We start from the raw sequence: 17828 nt of genomic DNA, 5'->3' as shown, positions 1-17828 counted from the left end.
TTGTAACCAAGCATTATTGAATCTCTTTCACTTGAAAGAGCTCTGATCGATGGTTTAGATTGTTTCCCATTCATACTTTTTGGTATGGGGAACATGTCAAATTCCGATGCCCAGAGAAGTCCAGATAGAGCTTGTGGAAATGCTCAGTTGACACCCCAGGTAGGGTTAGGGTTAACATTCACACACTACTTAGACAATTTTTAAGCTCAGGCATGGAATTTGGGGCCCAAATCAGTTTTAGAACAAATGTTTTTTTGATCCTATCTGAATTTTATTTTCGGAAACTCTCTGGGGCCTGGATGTCGCAGTGCACCGTGCGCTAATTGTAACCCAAAAATGACTCGGTCGGATCAAAAGTTGTAACCAAGCATTCTTGAGTCTCTTTCATTTGAAAGAGCTCTGATCAATGGTCTTGATTGTTTCCCACTCATACTTTTTGGTATGGGGAACATGTCAAATTCCGATGCCCAGAGAAGTCCAGATAGAGATTGCGGAAATGCTCAGTTGACACCCCAGGTAGGGTTAGGGTTAACATTCACACACTACGTAGATAATTTTTAAGCTCAGGGCTGGAATTTAGTGCCCAAATCAGGTTTAGGATGAGTGTTTTTTTTAACCCTATCTGAAAATGTTTTTTTCAGAATTTCTCTGGGGCATGGGTAGCGCAGTGCATTGCGCAGTAATTTTATCCCAAATGTGATTCAGTCCAATCAAAAGTTGTAACCAAGCATTATTGAATCTCATTTAATTTTAAGGGCTTGGATCAACAGTTTTGATTCCCACTCATACTTTTTGGTATGGGGAAAATGTCAAGATCCAATGCCCAGAGAGACTCCGATAAAGATTGCTTAAATGCTTAAATGTTTTTTTTTCAGAATTTCTCTGGGACCTGGGTGGTGCAGTGCACTGCACTGAAACTGAATCCCAAAACTGAGTCAGTCTGATCAACAGTTGTAAACAAGCATTCTTGAATCTTTCACTTGAAAGAGCTTTGATCAATGGTTTTGATTGTTTCCCATTCAGACCTTTTGATTTGGGGAACATGTCGAATTCCAATGTCCAGAGAGGCTTAGTTGACACCCCAGGTAGGGTATCTATACTCAGAGCTGGATTTTGGGTCCCACGTGAACTTTAGGACGAGTGGTAATTTGCTCGTATCTGAATTCTTTTTCTGAAACTTTTCTCTGCTTATATCTTATATTGCACCGTTCAGTAGTTCCATTCCAAAAGGGAGTCAGACCAAAAGTTGTCAGAAAACATGTTCTACTCGATAAACTCTCTTAGGTTTGTTATTTAATGTGCGGATAGATGTATAGCTGGAGTCAACATTTAATCTTTTTTTGTAATCCAAATGATGCTCTGGCCTGAAATCCTTGCTCATGTAAATATCATTTTCACAGCATTCTCAGTAGACTATAAAACATTTTCAAGGAAGATATGGTATTGAAGAAAATACATTTCCAATACTTTTTTTAAGTAGTTCTAATTGTTTGTCTCATATGTCCTGGTTTGCAGAACTTTTTAACATTTTGTAGAACAAAACTGACAATTGTAGGGCTTCATAGATTCATTGTAGAATTTCTCTGTAGGTATTTAAATTATTCTAAGTTTATAATTGTAAAGCATCTTCCACAGTAGCTATTTCAGGACAAATATCTTAACCAGGTGATCTGAAGCCCACGGCTACATGTGAACTGAATGTTACAACTCTTAGCAATGAAAAGCTTGCTCACACCATCTGAAACATGCATGCGAGAAGTACCAAAGATGAGGGGCTGTCAGGGAAACACCTCATCTCAGATCCAGTTAGAAAATAGTCTCTAACCCATCTGAAAGATAAAGGAGCATTTGGGAAGTTTGCCAAAAAATGTGTTTTAATTCAATAACATTAATTTGTCTTTTTTAATTATCATATATTTCTTTTATCTTTCTCACCTTATTTTACCTTTTTTACATATTGTATATTTTCTTACTCCATTCTTGTTTTCATATGTATTTTTTCATTGTCCTTTGTATTCTTACCTTATATCCTTTGTCTTTTATAACATATCTTTCTTATGCAAACAAACACCTTCTTAATAGAAGAGTTTTCTATTATTCAACAGTTAATCAACCACAACAGTGGTTACTTTGATTAAAAACATGCATTGCAGTGATTATAGTGAGGATATATGGGGACAAATGAACATTAAGTTAACTAACACTACCACAATACAAGCATGACCAACAGTCAGGCTACAAAATACCAAAGGAACTCTTGAAATCAGCAACACCAGGATGTGGTTAAACAGAGGGAGAAACAAGCAAGTTACAAAGAAAATTCCATTGTTTATTAAAACACATGCTAGGTAAAAACATTACAGTCATCTGTTGCATTGAGGGATTCTAATCTACCAAGTAAATACTTCCAATGATTAGAGAAAAGATAGAGAAAATGTAGCTGTTTACAGTGCAGAACAGTAAAAAAAAACAATCAAGAGTAGTATTTGTACTAAACCACATTCCACAGCAATACCAGGAGAAGAGATGAGCATTGAAACAGGCTTTAATTTGCTCAGCATATTTAGGTAAAGTATTGCAGCCCGAATAAGGGCAATTTTCACTATGAAAAACACAATCTTCATAGGTACACCTTTGAAGAAAACATAACAGGAAAGACAACAGTATTTCATATGTTGTAGATAGTTACAGTTTAAAGTGAATTTCTCCAGATGCTTACAAAACACTGAAATTCAGTTTTGCATTAATAGTATGTCAAGGTCCTCACCAAAATCATGTAAAACGGCCTACCCATGATGGGCAAGAGTGCTATTAATTAGCAACTAACAAATTTCAAAAAGGTTAAATTTAACAGTATTGAAGTATCTTCACTGGTAAAATACAAAACATTGGGTCTAATACTTCCACAAATGTTACCAAATCATGTCTGTTAATGACGTTTTTAAGTGTTGAGGTTACAGGTTCTGCTAGATGGATATTAACAGCACACAACACAAGTTGAAAAGAATGTGCCAGGCTAACAGTTATACGAGATACCAGTATGTTTAAAAAAACATTCATGATTCCTGCAACTACTTTTCCTTGTGTATACTAAAGACATTTTGATTTTCCTTTAAAGACTGCAAAGATTCCATTCTGGATATGAAATCTTAAAATGGGTATTTTTATTTTAGAAAACTGGCACCCAACACCTAGCCAGTGCTAAATAATTTTAGCACTAAAATGTCTGTGTGTTATTGTGAAAAGTGTGCATTATTTGTGCACTCTGACTGCTTTCAAAAGAATCATTCCAAACTGTAAAAAACAAATTAAATCAGTCCTTAGAAGTCATTAATAGTGTGAAATTTACCAATCTGTAGAAAACATCTTCTGTGTGCTCACACTGAGGAAGGTCCAGTGAAGAGGACATGAAGTAACTTAAATGCTAGCAATTATCTTTGTGCTGAAAGTGAAAAATGAGTTCCAATCAATATCCACATTAAACATAAAAATATCACATATAATTTTTCTGTCACACAAACTCAGTTACACGGTCATACCAAACTGTGCTATTAAATTACCAATCCAAAAGACCTTTGTGTGTGCACCTTGACTGCTTCCCCACTCATAACAGAGTGCCGTTAAAACGAGGTATGTTTCGATTTTAAACTTTCTGCCTAGATCAAAGCAGATGAGACTTTGGTAAAAGTAAAATCAGACACTAAAATAATAGTTTAATTGCAAAGTAAAGTTTCACATCATTTTTCTTGAGCAGCTACAGCTGTAGCATATTAGAAAAATTGGTGCTGAGACATATTGTGAACAGCAGTGCTTCTCAATGCTGAGCAAGTGTTTAAAGACCTGTTAATATGAAACTGGCTCCTGCTGAAAGCTTTGCTAATTTATTCCAAAATGCTAAAGTGTAATATAAAGGTTTGAATCCTTGCATTTCTCTTCAGATTTTCATTAAAACCATCCTCTTAATTCGCATTCAGTATATATATATACACACGCATGCTGTGGATCAGAACAAATGTGCCATTTACAAAGCACTGATACCAACCCCAAAGGCCATGTCACACTAAAATGAGAATTATCCTTCTTACACATTCTGCATACAATGTAATTTCTACACCCACATACAGAGGTAATCAATTCACCAAGGGATTAGAAATATTTGTCGACAATTTACCTTAACTCAGTTTCGAATTGTAGCTAGCCCTCTTTTGTAAGTTGCCATCATAACTCCATTAAAAATTACCTCTGGGCTGAATATTGAATGCTAAAGTACTTAAACATGGTTAGAATACATTTATGAAGCCATTCCTATCCAAGAAAGTGTTTTGAACCATATTAGGCAACAACAATACTAAAATTAGGAAAATACTTTGTGCATTGGAATGGACAGTGTAGCAATTAGTAGCATATTTTATGCCATTATGATACCTCCAATTACCTGATCCCTTCTATATCTGTCGTTACTGCCATGAAAAGCCCTGGGTTACAATACACTGACACTAATTTTGTTTCTTGTGGTGGAGATAAGAATTATATAGCTGATTACTCACAGGTTGCTGCATCTAGCAGTTTGAAGGTATATTCAATAATGTAATTAATACTTTTAGAAAAACTATGTGCCAACACTAAGGGGCCTTCCAGAACCACATCACATGATTTTAGAGAGCCCTTTTTAATTTATATTGCTACTCAATTAGTACTGTATATCCATGTGCTTAGTGACTCTCGTGTCAGTTTTTTTCAGATTCATTCTGGATTTCTCAGTGATTAAACAAATGGAAAACGCTCAGTGATTAAACAAATGGATTCTACTGTAGCTAAACCAGTCGCAGGATGAGTGCAGATCTCCTGACCTTCACATGACATTATACTCACTCCCTCACCATTCCATACAAACTAGAACTGCTAATTTAGGATTATGCACAGCTTCTCCTCTTCTGTAATACAGGAATCCTTTCAAAAAGGACTCTTGAAATAAAAGATGCAGTGCTTGAATACCTGTTAGTCTTTGAAACAGTTTTATAAAGCATCACAAACACTTGAAAGTCACATGTTCATCACACCTGAAGCAGCCAAGTGTCTTTCTTTTCTTTACCTTTCAGCACGGAATGGGCTGTTACCTATTCCTTTGAGCCTACATGTGCGGACACAGCTCCATACCTGAATATCCCAAACGCTTATTGTATTTGCATTTTAATGGCTCCCTATTAAGTAAGTGATGAGTTCATAGATGTCTTTACTAAGGATGCTCTTGGGAATGAAGTGAAGGCATACAGAAATGAAAAATCAGCCTGACAGGAGCAGAGGCTTGTGTTTCTGTCCCACAGAACATATTGTTTTCTTTTCAGCCTTGTTCATTGGTTGGCTTATATTCCAAGCGTATTTTCTTCTCAGAACCACTGGCTGTTCAGAGCTCACCAAGATTCTTCAGGGGAGACGTTTGATCTCAAATGCTGGGCTAATCCACTGGTACTCAGCTGTCTGAAAATATACTTTTCAAAGAATATTGTTTAAAGATAAGTTATGCTACTTCACAGATTACAACAGAAACATTTGGAGAACACATTGTCCCAACTGTACACTCAAAGGGCATCCCTTAAAGGAATCCTCTACTGCAATATACATATATATAAATAAAATCTTAAAACTCTTTGTTTGCTACATAATTACTCCACTTAAAGGACAGTCTATGGAGTGTACAGTTTTGACTTTTGTTCATGCTGAAGAGTCCTGTAATCTCTTAATACTGCCCAATGCTTCCTGATCCAAAACACAAGTTCCTTCTTCTTAGGGTTACACCTGAAGAATTTGTTCATGTCTTAAAGAAGATGGTAGCTCAAAACAAAATGATAACCTCTGTCAACATAAATGTAGACATGGGATAATCACCAAAAAGGTGATTAAAATCTTCACCTCTCACTTCCTTTTCAGTGACCTATTTTCATTGTGCACTGTACATAATCGCATGTCCTTTTGAGACCTTTTAAGAACGATAAAAATATCAAGTATATATAAATTTGCACAGTGTCCATTAAAAAGATAAAAGATTAAAAACAGATTTCGAGATAAAGTGCAAAAAAAGAGCACCATAGAAAGAAAAAGAATAGGCAGTTCCTATGGCTTCTTCAGATCCGAATTTGGTAGCCAACATCATTCAGGGTGCTGAGCTCAGCAGGTTTCCTATCCAGTGCCGCAGGCCTGCAAAGAAAACATAATTCACTATGTTTCTGGATTTATCTAGAAGCCATATCACCCAGCAGCCATATCACTCTGCAACTCACAACTGGCAACCCACTGAAGCTAAGCTGAGCCTGGTCAGTACCTGGATGGGAGACCTCCTGGGAAAAACTAAGGTTGCTGCTGGAAGAGGTGTTAGTGGGGCCAGCAGGGGGCGCTCACCCTGCGGTCCATGTGGGTCCTAATGCCCCAGTATAGTGACGGGGACACTATACTGTAAAACAGGCGCCGTCCTTCGGATGAGACGTAAAACCGAGGTCCTGACTCTCTGTGGTCATTAAAAATCCCAGGGCGTTTCTCGAAAAGAGTAGGGGTGTAATCCCGGTGTCCTGGCCAAATTTCCAATTGGCCCTTACCAATCATGGCCTCCTAATAATCCCCCTCTATGAATTGGCTACATTACTCTGTAAAGTCCCCATTACCTGTAAAGTGCTTTGAGTGGAGTGTCCAGAAATTATTAATTATTCATCTAATTTCACTAGAATGGTAGCTGCAAAGTTATTAGGACGGCTATGAGAAGGGCATATCAGAGTGGGCTATCAGAGTGGCCAGTGGGTCAAAGGACTCAAAGCCTCTGGAAATCAAAGCCCTGGCAGTGCTGCTCACAGACTCTAGACCCTAGATGGAGCTCAATAGTGGCTGCATGAATGGGCAAAAGGCAATCAAGATCAGGTAGGAGTACAGCCAAATGGTTAATCCTTCACTTGCTGAGTAATAGTGAAGAATGCTGACAGTAAGTGGGTGTCTGTGGGTTAAGGCTATATTTAAAGGATAAATGTAAATCTAAGAACACTGCTCCAGAGCAAATACTAGCAGATCTTGTCAGAAACAAAGTGTGCCTCTACTGCTCAGTGCCAATATGCTAGTAGAAACAGCAATTAGCAATTTCACAGGGGTTTTAAATGCTATTTTTGATACATAAAATAGAAATAAAAAGGAACTACAGAATTCTGTGAATCACTACTTAATCCCCTGGACAAAATCATAGCCCCTTATGGCAGGATCCACTCTGCTTTGTGTTTTCAAACACAGAGAATTGAAGAAAGTTCATTGACTGTAGCAGGTTTCCAAATGGCATAAAGACAATACAGTCTGCTGTTCTGTCACATGAGAAAATCTCTGAATCTTTTTTTTTTTGCTTACTGGCCTTTTGTAAGCCTAGATTCCACTTTTCCATGAATATCTAATTTCATTCATGAATATGAATGAAAAAATGCTATATTCATAATCACATCAGTATAGATTGAGAGTAATGCTACACTTTGATCTGAAGTCCTTAAATTATCTCGCCAAACAATAAAACAGAGAGCAGTGCTGAATGAAAGCCTTAAAAGTTTACTTTTTCCAGCATACCCTTCAGAGAAATACTATTGTGTTCTTTTAATTGAAGGAAAATAATTTTTCTGTGACAGGTAATCATGAATTGTGACTTGTAATTAACCATCTACTGTATAGATCCTGGAAGACAACTGTTTTATCAGAGCCAAATATATTAAATATTTTTCTCCCCTGTAAATTTTGTTCACCATATTCATCTCAGTTCAGAGAATGAGCAGAGTGAGAGGAATTTCCCAGCTTCTCCCACCTGCTCCTCCAATTAAAATAAACTAAGTAAAATTTAAATAAGATATTTAGAGCACTGCAATGGCAAAAGAACCATCAAGGATGAAGTCACATACTGTGTATCTAGGAGTACAATGTAAGACTTTTAAACAATGAAAGGGAAACAGCTGATATACTAAATTTGTACGTAATTCACGAGTTCCTTCAAGGAAGAAGTCAATATGTCTCAGGCAGGGGAAGGACAAAAATATGTATTAAATAGTTTTGGCACAGAACAGGCAGACATGTTTTGGGTACTAATGCACTAACAAAGTAAACCCATTAGATTTCTTAAGAATAAACAAGGTGAAAAACAAACCAGAGGGCACAAGTGGAAATTCTGAAGAACACAATTTAATACTGAGAACAGGAATACTTCTTTATCTAAAGGGATGTGGGAGTGGAACAATACCCAGACATGTTGTTGAAGCCGATACCCTAGCATCTTTCAAGAGATTGCTGTGTAAGATCCTTGGATGAATTAACTGCTAACCAAAACAAGCTAAATATGTAAAATGGCCTCCTCTCATTTGTAAACTTTCTTATGCTTCTTATTTTACTTTATAATTATACTTCTCAACTGCTTTCCACTGTACAAATACTGAGGGACTGCTCAGCAGAAACAACCTGAGACAAAGATATACTGGTATCCTCCTTTTATAAACCTAATGACTCATAAAAATAGGTCTATGTTGTCAAGGTGCATAATCAATGGCTTTATATATCCCCTAATAATTGCAGCACTTATAAGCCTTTTAATGTAAGCAGTTCTTCAGTGGGCACAAATTAATTATATATTCCATTACTCATTTCTCTTCCCTGAACATTTTTAGACATTAGTTTGAATGAAGCTAATTTGAAATTGGTCATCCTGCAGTCAAAGACCACAACTGATTGTATTAATGTCTGTTTCCACACATGCGGATGTCATTCCCGAATTCCACTGTAAGGTGATTCATTCTTCCTTAGAGGGTCACCTCATTGCTGAGGGTAAGCTCAGTACAGCAGGGGATTTTCTAGTTTCTATCACCCCATTCCTCTCATTTCCAAGAGGAACCAAGTGAATGTTCTTTTGTTTCTTGTTGACCAGGGAGGATATGACAAGATACTGTGGAAAGCAGCCCATGTCTATCTATGTGGATGCTTTGGGACACTTGGGAAGTGGAAACCAAAAGAAAGAATGTGTCATGCGAGACAAAGGCCGCCAAACAACAATTTCCCATCCGAGGTCAAAATGAAACAGTGTCTTTGTTGTGGAAGGCTGGTATTCCCATTGTCTTTTTTCCCCACACTGTTCTAGACTGTTGACCCAAAGTAAAGCACAACATTCTCACTCTGCACACAGCCCCTGAAGCAGCTGTAAGCAGTAATGCACTGCAAAAATGTCACAGAGCAGACAGACCTGGGGCTGACTCAGCTCTGCTCACTCTGCCATAGATTAAGACTAAAGCAATCCTACTATTCTTGCAAACAGGAAAAATCCTTTCTTTAAGAAGAAGTGTGTGTAATACAAAATCAAAAACTTTGATGCCTCTTTATATTAATCCAAGTGAAAAGCCAAACTGCATTACACATATGATTTGGTATTTTTTCATGAAAACTAAAACCTAAAAGTAAACTTTCATTGTAAAAAATGAGGTATAACAATTTAACTGTACCTGACATTAGCTGTATTTTACAGAAACAAACTCAAGTGATAAAAAACTGCAAGCTGCTAAACAGTGCCACAGAGCACACACCAAGGCTATGCCCAATAAACATTATCATCATTCAGCTGTCCTTACAACTGACTAACAGCAGTTATGTTCTTTAAACCCAAGCAATGCATTTTCTAACTATTGAATCTTCACAGCTGATCCCAAAGGGACATTTAAGAACACCGCAACTATACATTTTGTCATTTTACAGAAAGCTATTCTTAGCATTTTTATTAACTGGTTTACACATATGATTTGATATTTTTTCCATGAAAACTAAAACCTAAAAGTAAACTTTAATTGCAAAAAATGAGGTATAACAATTTAACTACAGTTGTCACTTGTGCTAAAATACAATGTGGAGGTTTATAAACATGTTTAGAAAATGCAGTCTACTACGACATTAAAGTGAAGCCCCAGTGAAAGGTGCAGTGCTGACAGCTTGGTATTAAATAAATCTGAAGACTGGAGCCTGCAAGCCAACAGCTCCCAAAGCAATAGTCTGGCTCATGGCACACTCTAAAACAAAAAAGCTCCTGAAGGATACTCATGCCAGTTTGGAAACCTGAGCAAACCTGAGATTTTAAACTCTTTTCTCTTAAACAAAATTATTTTCTCACTGCTAACATAAGGATATAAATAAGCACGTGTTGTTGATTGTTGCCTCTCATGTGAGACTCTTCTATTGTTTTCAAGCAAGGCTCAAGCAGAACAGAGGTAAAACTGAAATTTGACCCAGGTTCTTATTTTGACCATAACAATCACCTGTCTAAAATGCAGCACACTAACCAAAGGGATAAAGGCCAAGTTGGTTCGAAGTTGGCAAAGACTTATCAATAACCGTGGATTGTAACAAAAGAACCATACCAGAGACTAACGGAAACACTACCATCTATGCTTCAAGAGCTGCTTGGAAAATAAAAGAAAGAAACCTTTTTTCATAGTCTAACTTCAGGATTCGTTTCTGTAATGGCACAGTAAGGGAATGATGTCTCAGTGACTGTCTGGGACTCTGCTTGCACTGAAATAATGTATTATTAATGAATGATTACACAGCATTGCCCTTGGCTGCATTAACAGCACAATTTCAAATGCTGGCAACCTACATTTTAATACTCTACAATCATTTGAAACGACATCTGTGTATATTTGTACTAGTAAGGGTCATAGCAACACAGAATCTATCCTAAAAACACAGAATGCAAGGAATGATTACACACCGCTCAGAACACCCGTCCAGTCAGTTAAATACTGACATGGAGTTTATGTTCTCCCTGTGCTTGCATGGGTTTTCTCCAGGTGCCCCAGTTGCCTCTCACAGTCCAAAGACATACTGGTAGGTAAATTTGGTTCTGGGAAAACTGGCCCTGATGTGAATGTATACGTGTCTGTGTGTGCCCTGCAATGGACTGGTGTCCCGTTCAGGGTGTATCCCACCTTGAACCCACTGCTTGCTTAGTTAGGCAATGGCTCCCACAAGCCTGCTTTGGATAAAGTGGTTAGAAAATGGATGGATGGAAGATGAGTGTGGAAGGTGGGAGGAAACCAGAGCTCTTAGCAACAAACCTACATGAGTACCATACAGACGCACCAGCTTCCAGGACTAGGAATACCCATTCCTGTTTTTTAGCGAGTGCCCACAAGACTAGGCTCTAAACTGAAGCACAGGTTTCAATGTGACCACATGCTCGCATTCCTTCACACTTTTAAATATGAAACACTGACCACTACCCATGTTCCTTCCTTGCCGTAAATATCAATGGAGGTTTTTGTCAAAGTCTCTCGATTGTTTCCAAAACTCTCAACAGAGGTGACAGCCGATTGAAAAATTAAATACTACAATTATTTCATTCACTTTAACATCTTTTCTTCCTACATCACTTTGAATGCCTTTTCTTCTTCTCATAATACATTTGGAATGTACTGTATCATATCCTGTACCTGACATTAGCTGTATTTTACAGAAACAAACTCAAGTGATAAAAAACTGCAAGCTGCTAAACAGTGTCACAGAGCACACACCAAGGCTGTGCCCAATTAACATTATTATCATTCAGCCTCCCTTACAACTGAGTAACAGCAGTTATGTTCTTTAAACCCCAGCGATGTGCTTTCTAACTATTGAATCTTCACAGATGATCCCAAAGGGACTTTTAAGAACACTGCAACTATACATTTTGTCATTTTATAGAAAGCTATTCTTAGCATTTTTATGAACTGGTTCATGTATTAATAGCATCCATTCTACCCAAATGAAAAGCTCAAAATGCTTTTCGAGCTCTAAAAACAATTCTGAATTGCTGATAGACTCCTTTCATTATGTATTTTTAATTCGAAAAGCATAATTGCTTACAGGCATGTTTTGTACTTTTTAAACTGTTCCAGCAACAAAGCAATTATGGACAGTAGGGTAATACTAAACCACAGAACAAACAAAGTGTAAAGATTTACAAACAGCCAGAAATATTTATTGTTTTCAGTTTTCTGTGCATTTCTTGAACCCCAACTCTTCATGATATATTTTACAAAGAAGTGTATTTAGTGTCTTAAGTCTTGAGGCAAGGTACTAATGACAGGTAACTTCGAACCTGGAATTAACTTGAAGATGATGCCCAGCTGGAAGCCAGAGTTTTAAAGAGGTGAAGATTTTAGAGTACTTATGGGGGAAAAAAAAGACTGCCTGTTGATTAAAGGGGATGCAGCTCTTTTGTGACATCTTGCTTTCATGCCTGAGCTATGATTAAGTGGGCTCAAATTATCTCCCTAATTAACATCTCTGAAAAGATGACAAGTGGAATGCTTAATGTGTGTTGAAGAATAGCTTATAAATAATTACAAGCAGGTGGGGAAGAAGGAGACAGTCACAGACTTCGGCCTCTTTGTGCTATCTAGCATGGCGAGGTACCATTAACATGGCATCACTAGATTGCTGGGACTGCTACCCACTAATTTTGCTGTCAGCATCTGAGAAGTATATGTCTCTGTTTTGTGATTGCCCCCATTATTGTAATACACTGTCCGTATCAGAAACCACTGAAGAACACCACTTGGACGAGTTTCAGCAACTAGCAATTATATGTGCACTGTACATCTCTTAACTCAAACCTGCAATAAAAGATTTAGACCTGCAATGAATGAATTAACTACCATCAAGCAACATGTATTTAGCTCCTTGGGGAAAAACAATGAAGCACTCCTTTCAGGCATTACCTGTACACTGTGACCCACAAGTGTAGTGTGACCCACAAGGCTAAAAGGTCTAATTGGGACTTGACTAGTGACATTTATTGCAGCTTGTAAATACTACTGCTGTACTGGAGGACAGAATGGTGGAGCAGTGGTCAGAGCTTGAATATTTCAAGTTCTGCAATTTTTCAGTTTAAAAATCCTCAAGTTCATCAACTGTTACATTCTTGACATTCCTTTAATGCAACATCCTGTATTTGACGTCACTTGTTAATGCTAAAGTCTCTTCCTCACACACGTACTGATGTTCCAAGCACTAGACATGCATGTGTGCAAACATTAGCATAGCAAGAACCCCAACACCCAACTCCAGGCACCCTATTCTGGCCTTGACCTCCCCGGGTCTCCACCCTGACCTTCATGGACATGACAGACCGAATGTAAGACATAGAAATTCAAGAGTCTGAAGTGAAAAGCAGGAGAACAAAAAAAACAGCTACAAAGGAAAGGAGTCGATCGGCCCATCTAGCTTGTTTAGTGGTTAATCTAGCCAATAATCTCTTCCAGCTGTTTCTTGAAAGAAGCCAGGGTATCGGCTTCAATACCATGACTGGGTAGGTTGTTCCACACTCCAACAACCCCTTGGGTAAAGGTGTTCCTCCTGTTCTCATTTTTAAATGCACTCTGCATTTAGTTTCCACTTGTGCCTTCTGGTTTGTTCATGAATGCCCTCATCTACAAAGAACGGGTCTGAGAAAAATTCTCATTTGCATTACCATATAAAACAAACAAATGATCACCTATTTGTGTTTGATTTTTCCCCTCTGTAGTTTTGTCTGCAATAGTGAAGTACTTAAACCTAAAAAACACTAATAATACTGCTATATGCTTTAATTTTCCAAATCACATTAGATGCGTCTAAATTTAATGAGAATCTGACAAATGTAAATGTCTCCACTCATTCCGAAAGCAATGTAATTAATAAGAAATAAACTGACTCACAGAAAACTCACTTTATACTTTAGGAGCAAGAGGGTTGCTCATAAATAATGAATTTCAGTGCCTGTGAGCCATTTGTTTATTTAATTTAGTATTCTCAAAGACTGAAACACCTGAAATCAGCAGTGAAATGACTTACGATTTGTCGCGCCTGTGTAGGTGGCGTCTTTGGGGGCTTAACTGCCTCCGGCATGGAGACAGAGACTTGCCTCTGGTACGTTCTTTGACTGGAGACTGTGCTATGGAGGACTTCAGGATCTGTCAGGGAGAAGAACAGGTGCTTTCAGCAAGTCCCCTCACACATCGCGACGAGCCGAGGAGAACGCTAGCCAACTCCAGTCCCCTCACTGCAGTAGCGCAGGCTTCACGGCCACAGACATGCCTCAGGCTTGCACTTCAGATGAACTCGCATTTCCCTGTGCTTCAATAAAGCTTTACTAGAAATTAGTTTCTGTCTTAAAGGGGAACTGCAGTGCTATTTTCACATTTCAGGGTTATAATGAATCGGCAATGATGAGTGCATTTCAGACCACAATGAAACTACCAAGTACACAGTAATGTGTACAACCACAAATTTACATCACAAGTAACGAGCTGACGAAAAGGCTAGAAGTTTCAATGAGTGCATAATGCCATATTGCTGTCATTGCCTCCTATTCAGAATAAGACTACACAATTTCCAGTGATGTGAAAGCAGCCCTATTACATTGTAAACATGCTTTAGACCATGCGTATTTTGCTGCTATATTGATAGTAAATATTTTCATTAATCAACACAAAAGTATCTAAAAAACATGTCTCCTTGTATAAGTATTGTAAAAAAGAGCAATCACTCAAATACACTCAAAATAATTAACATTGTTAGGAAACCGCGGTTCTCATTTGCTTACAGTGACTAGTGAGCAGGAAGGGCTGCTTTCACGTTGCAATTCGCGAGAATTGTTGCTCTCGTCCAAACATGGTGACCATACAGTACTTTCACAAAGTTCACAATTTTACACTTAATTCAAAATTTGTAAAATTCTGTGACATCATCTTTTAAATTTATTTTGTTACCATGATTTAATAACCAGTCTGAGAAATTGGGACCCTTTTAAGATGTTTGCTTACTAGCAATTGTTCTGTAAGCACAGTCAATTAAAAACCGTTGTACGCTAAAACAATCCAGTCAAGAGCAGTTCATGTTTATGTGGGAGTAAATGAAGATGTGAAGATGGCTGACAAATACAACCTAGACCTCCAAATTCATCACTCTAGTGTGAACATTAGAATGCTAGCGGTATACACATGATCCTAATAACACTCAACTGCAAGATGAAAAATCGCCTGGGGAAAAAATTGATCTGTTTTGGATGCAAAGTGTTCAATGGAGAGACATTTTCAAAAGGCACTTGTACCGATCAGCCTTAACATAAAAGTTTCCTCCATACTCAGCAGTTAACCCTGGAATTAAACCAAGGATAATTTGAAATTGCACTACAAAACTGATTCCTTGCTATTTTCATCAGGAATAACAGAGTGCGCTGTTACATTCCCAGACCCTTAGAAGGGCTCCCTTACCATTACCAAATTCTGAGAGCTTGGAAGTTTGTCAGCAGTTTGACAGTTAATGGCTGATATACAGTGCAACAGTACTAGCAGGATTTGTTTTGCTTGCAAGAAACAAGCAGCAGCCCAGAAATGACAGCTTGCCACTCAATGATTTGTTAATCCAAAATAAACTGTGAGCTTCAAGTTACCTTCCTGAAGACAGCTGGCACTAGGCAGCCACTGAAATATATTTCTGATGATCATTATTCGCCGGAAGCACTTTTAAGAGTCATCTAAGAATCATTGGAATTTGAGGATTTTTATCAAATAGATATTAAAGCAGTGAACGACATGACAATTTTATGACTGACTTAATGATCAGACTAAAACCTGTATGTTTTATATTTTGGGATTCCTGAAAAAACGCTGCATCTCAGATGTTTTAAGGAGCCATTGAATTGCCCAGGTCTTTATGACTTCAAAAACAATTATTTAAAATGAGTGGATATGTGTGATCATAACATATTTTCAGATAATCATTTTTCTTTTTCAGATACCTTTGGAGAAAATCTTCTGTATTCCCCCAGTAGCACCCCTTTGATGAATTACTGGGTAAATACTTTTTTTCTGAAAACAAGAGGGTTTATCCACAAGCTAAGAAGAGCTCATGCACTGGTAAATAAGCATCTACAGAGACAAGATCTTAATTTGCTGCAAGATTTGCTTTCATTTAAACCAATATGTCACAGCTTTTTTAGTTCAAAAGTTCATCTGCTATACTAATATTCAATGATGGTCATGAATGTGCAAGAAACAAAATTGCTTTTCTCTGGTGGGGAAAATGAAAACATGATAACTGCAGTCTTGGGGTTTATATATAACCAAAGTTGAACAGAACCATCAAAGCCACTCCTGAAAAACTTCCCACAAATTCATACCTCTCTCTATTTTTCTCTGGTGGCAAAGTCTCACTGACCTTCATCCTCATGTCCCTGGCATGCTTCTCCAGCTCCTTGCGCATGTCCTCCCGGCTCACCTTGCTGGAATTGAGCACCAGATATTTCCACTCGATGGGCTGGAAGACGTGGGGGTCATGGGGCACGTAGAGGCCGATCTTCACCTTCTTGACCGTGTGCAGGTAGCGCCGGTAGGACTCCTCGAAATCAAAGACTAACTCGGACAGCGTGCGGAAGACCAGGGGCTTGTCCATCAGGTCAGCCCGCCGGCTCATGCCCAGAGACCCATAGCGCCCGTTGCAGTACACGCCCAGCACCACGTGGTGGAAATAGTTCCCTGAGAACTGCGTCTTGAAGCTGATGGGGAAGCGCTCCACGGACGTCAGTCCATTGGTCAGGTAGCTGTCAGTTCCTCAGGGTTAAGGGTTTCATAAGCCTTCTGTGCGTGAGGATCAATCGACTGAACAGCATGGACAATAAGAACACTGTACCAGCAACTAAAGAATTGTAAAATGAGAAACTGAATTAAGTAAAAAGGGTGCATCATTCTGTATGCATTAAAGGTCTGGCTTTTGAAATATTTTTATGATTGCAGTTTGAGAGGTGGTCAGGAAAGTTACTGGGATTGATTATTGTTATGACAATCAAATTGAATACTGTATTAGCTTCAAATAGTCTTGATTATTAATATGAATTCTCAGCCCTGGTTCTGTTGGTTTTGTGCCCCTTGGCCCTATAATCACCACTGCTTACTGATGCCTGTAATTGATATGCATGCTTGTTTAGGTTTTTGTGCACCCAGGCCTGGGTTTCAGAAGATGTTGCTCCCTTATGTCCACTCTTCATAACTGCTCATTGTATGATAAATGGACATAGATAGGAATTATAAGAAGTATCTGATATGTAGACAGGGAGTATGTACTTTTGCTTAAATCCAGTGAGCCACATTTTAATTAACACTCCTGAATGAGGACAATTATGAAATGGATTAATACATTGGGATTTTGCGGACACCAACTACAAATCCCATTCACCTTTTTAAGAAATGAAAATAAATTACTCATATGGAAAACTGAAGTCAATTTGCGTGCAATTAGGAGCTCAGCTAGTGCAACAGAGATAACCAAGTCCTGAGTACGAGCTCCAATCTATGCCAGACTGAGGAGTTTTACAAACTCTGAAGTCCAGAAACAAAGCACTGCTAACTAGCTCCCTAAAATACAAGTATCAGATCAAGCTTACATTGTTAAATGTTCAAGTAAGCAAGGTGCCCTTTACACGCAAGTGCCAGAATCAATCAACTAAAGAATTCAATCAATAAAAGGTCTTGGGAGTCAAGTGAGAGTGTTCTAATTAACCCTGAACTTCAATGCTGACTTACCAAGAACCTGACATGCATATTAAAATGAGACATTCAATCATGTATGGTCATAATTTCAACATTTTCCTAGATTTAATGTCAAACCCTCACACTCATAACTTTCTCACAGTGCATTTATACATTACATAATTCATTGGACTAATACACGTCTTGAACATTTTTTCCCCCAGAAAGTAAGTGCAGTTCTGACAAAGAATGAAGTATTAATTCCTGAGACAATCTTATCTATATACTGCATATAGA

General features: G+C 38.1%; 1 protein-coding gene across 2 annotated transcripts in view; it reads right to left on the bottom strand.

The window, feature by feature from the left end:
* Nucleotides 1-2308: 2308 nt before the first annotated feature.
* The window catches only part of vash2 (vasohibin 2), a 33669-nt gene continuing 18149 nt past the window's right edge, over nucleotides 2309-17828 (bottom strand). For both annotated transcript variants that reach the window (XM_088626338.1, XM_088626337.1), the window contains 3 exons: nucleotides 16225-16606; nucleotides 13858-13976; nucleotides 2309-6195 (listed from right to left, as the gene is read on the bottom strand). In XM_088626338.1, the coding sequence (XP_088482464.1) occupies nucleotides 6123-6195; nucleotides 13858-13976; nucleotides 16225-16606 (574 nt within the window). In that variant the 3' untranslated portion in view covers nucleotides 2309-6122. The remainder of the gene's footprint in view (nucleotides 6196-13857; nucleotides 13977-16224; nucleotides 16607-17828) is intronic.

This window comes from Lepisosteus platostomus, chromosome 3, assembly GCF_059453375.1.
Source record: "Lepisosteus platostomus isolate fLepPlt1 chromosome 3, fLepPlt1.hap1, whole genome shotgun sequence".
Lineage (NCBI taxonomy): Eukaryota > Metazoa > Chordata > Actinopteri > Semionotiformes > Lepisosteidae > Lepisosteus > Lepisosteus platostomus.
This window is presented reverse-complemented; position numbering and strand designations above follow the sequence as displayed.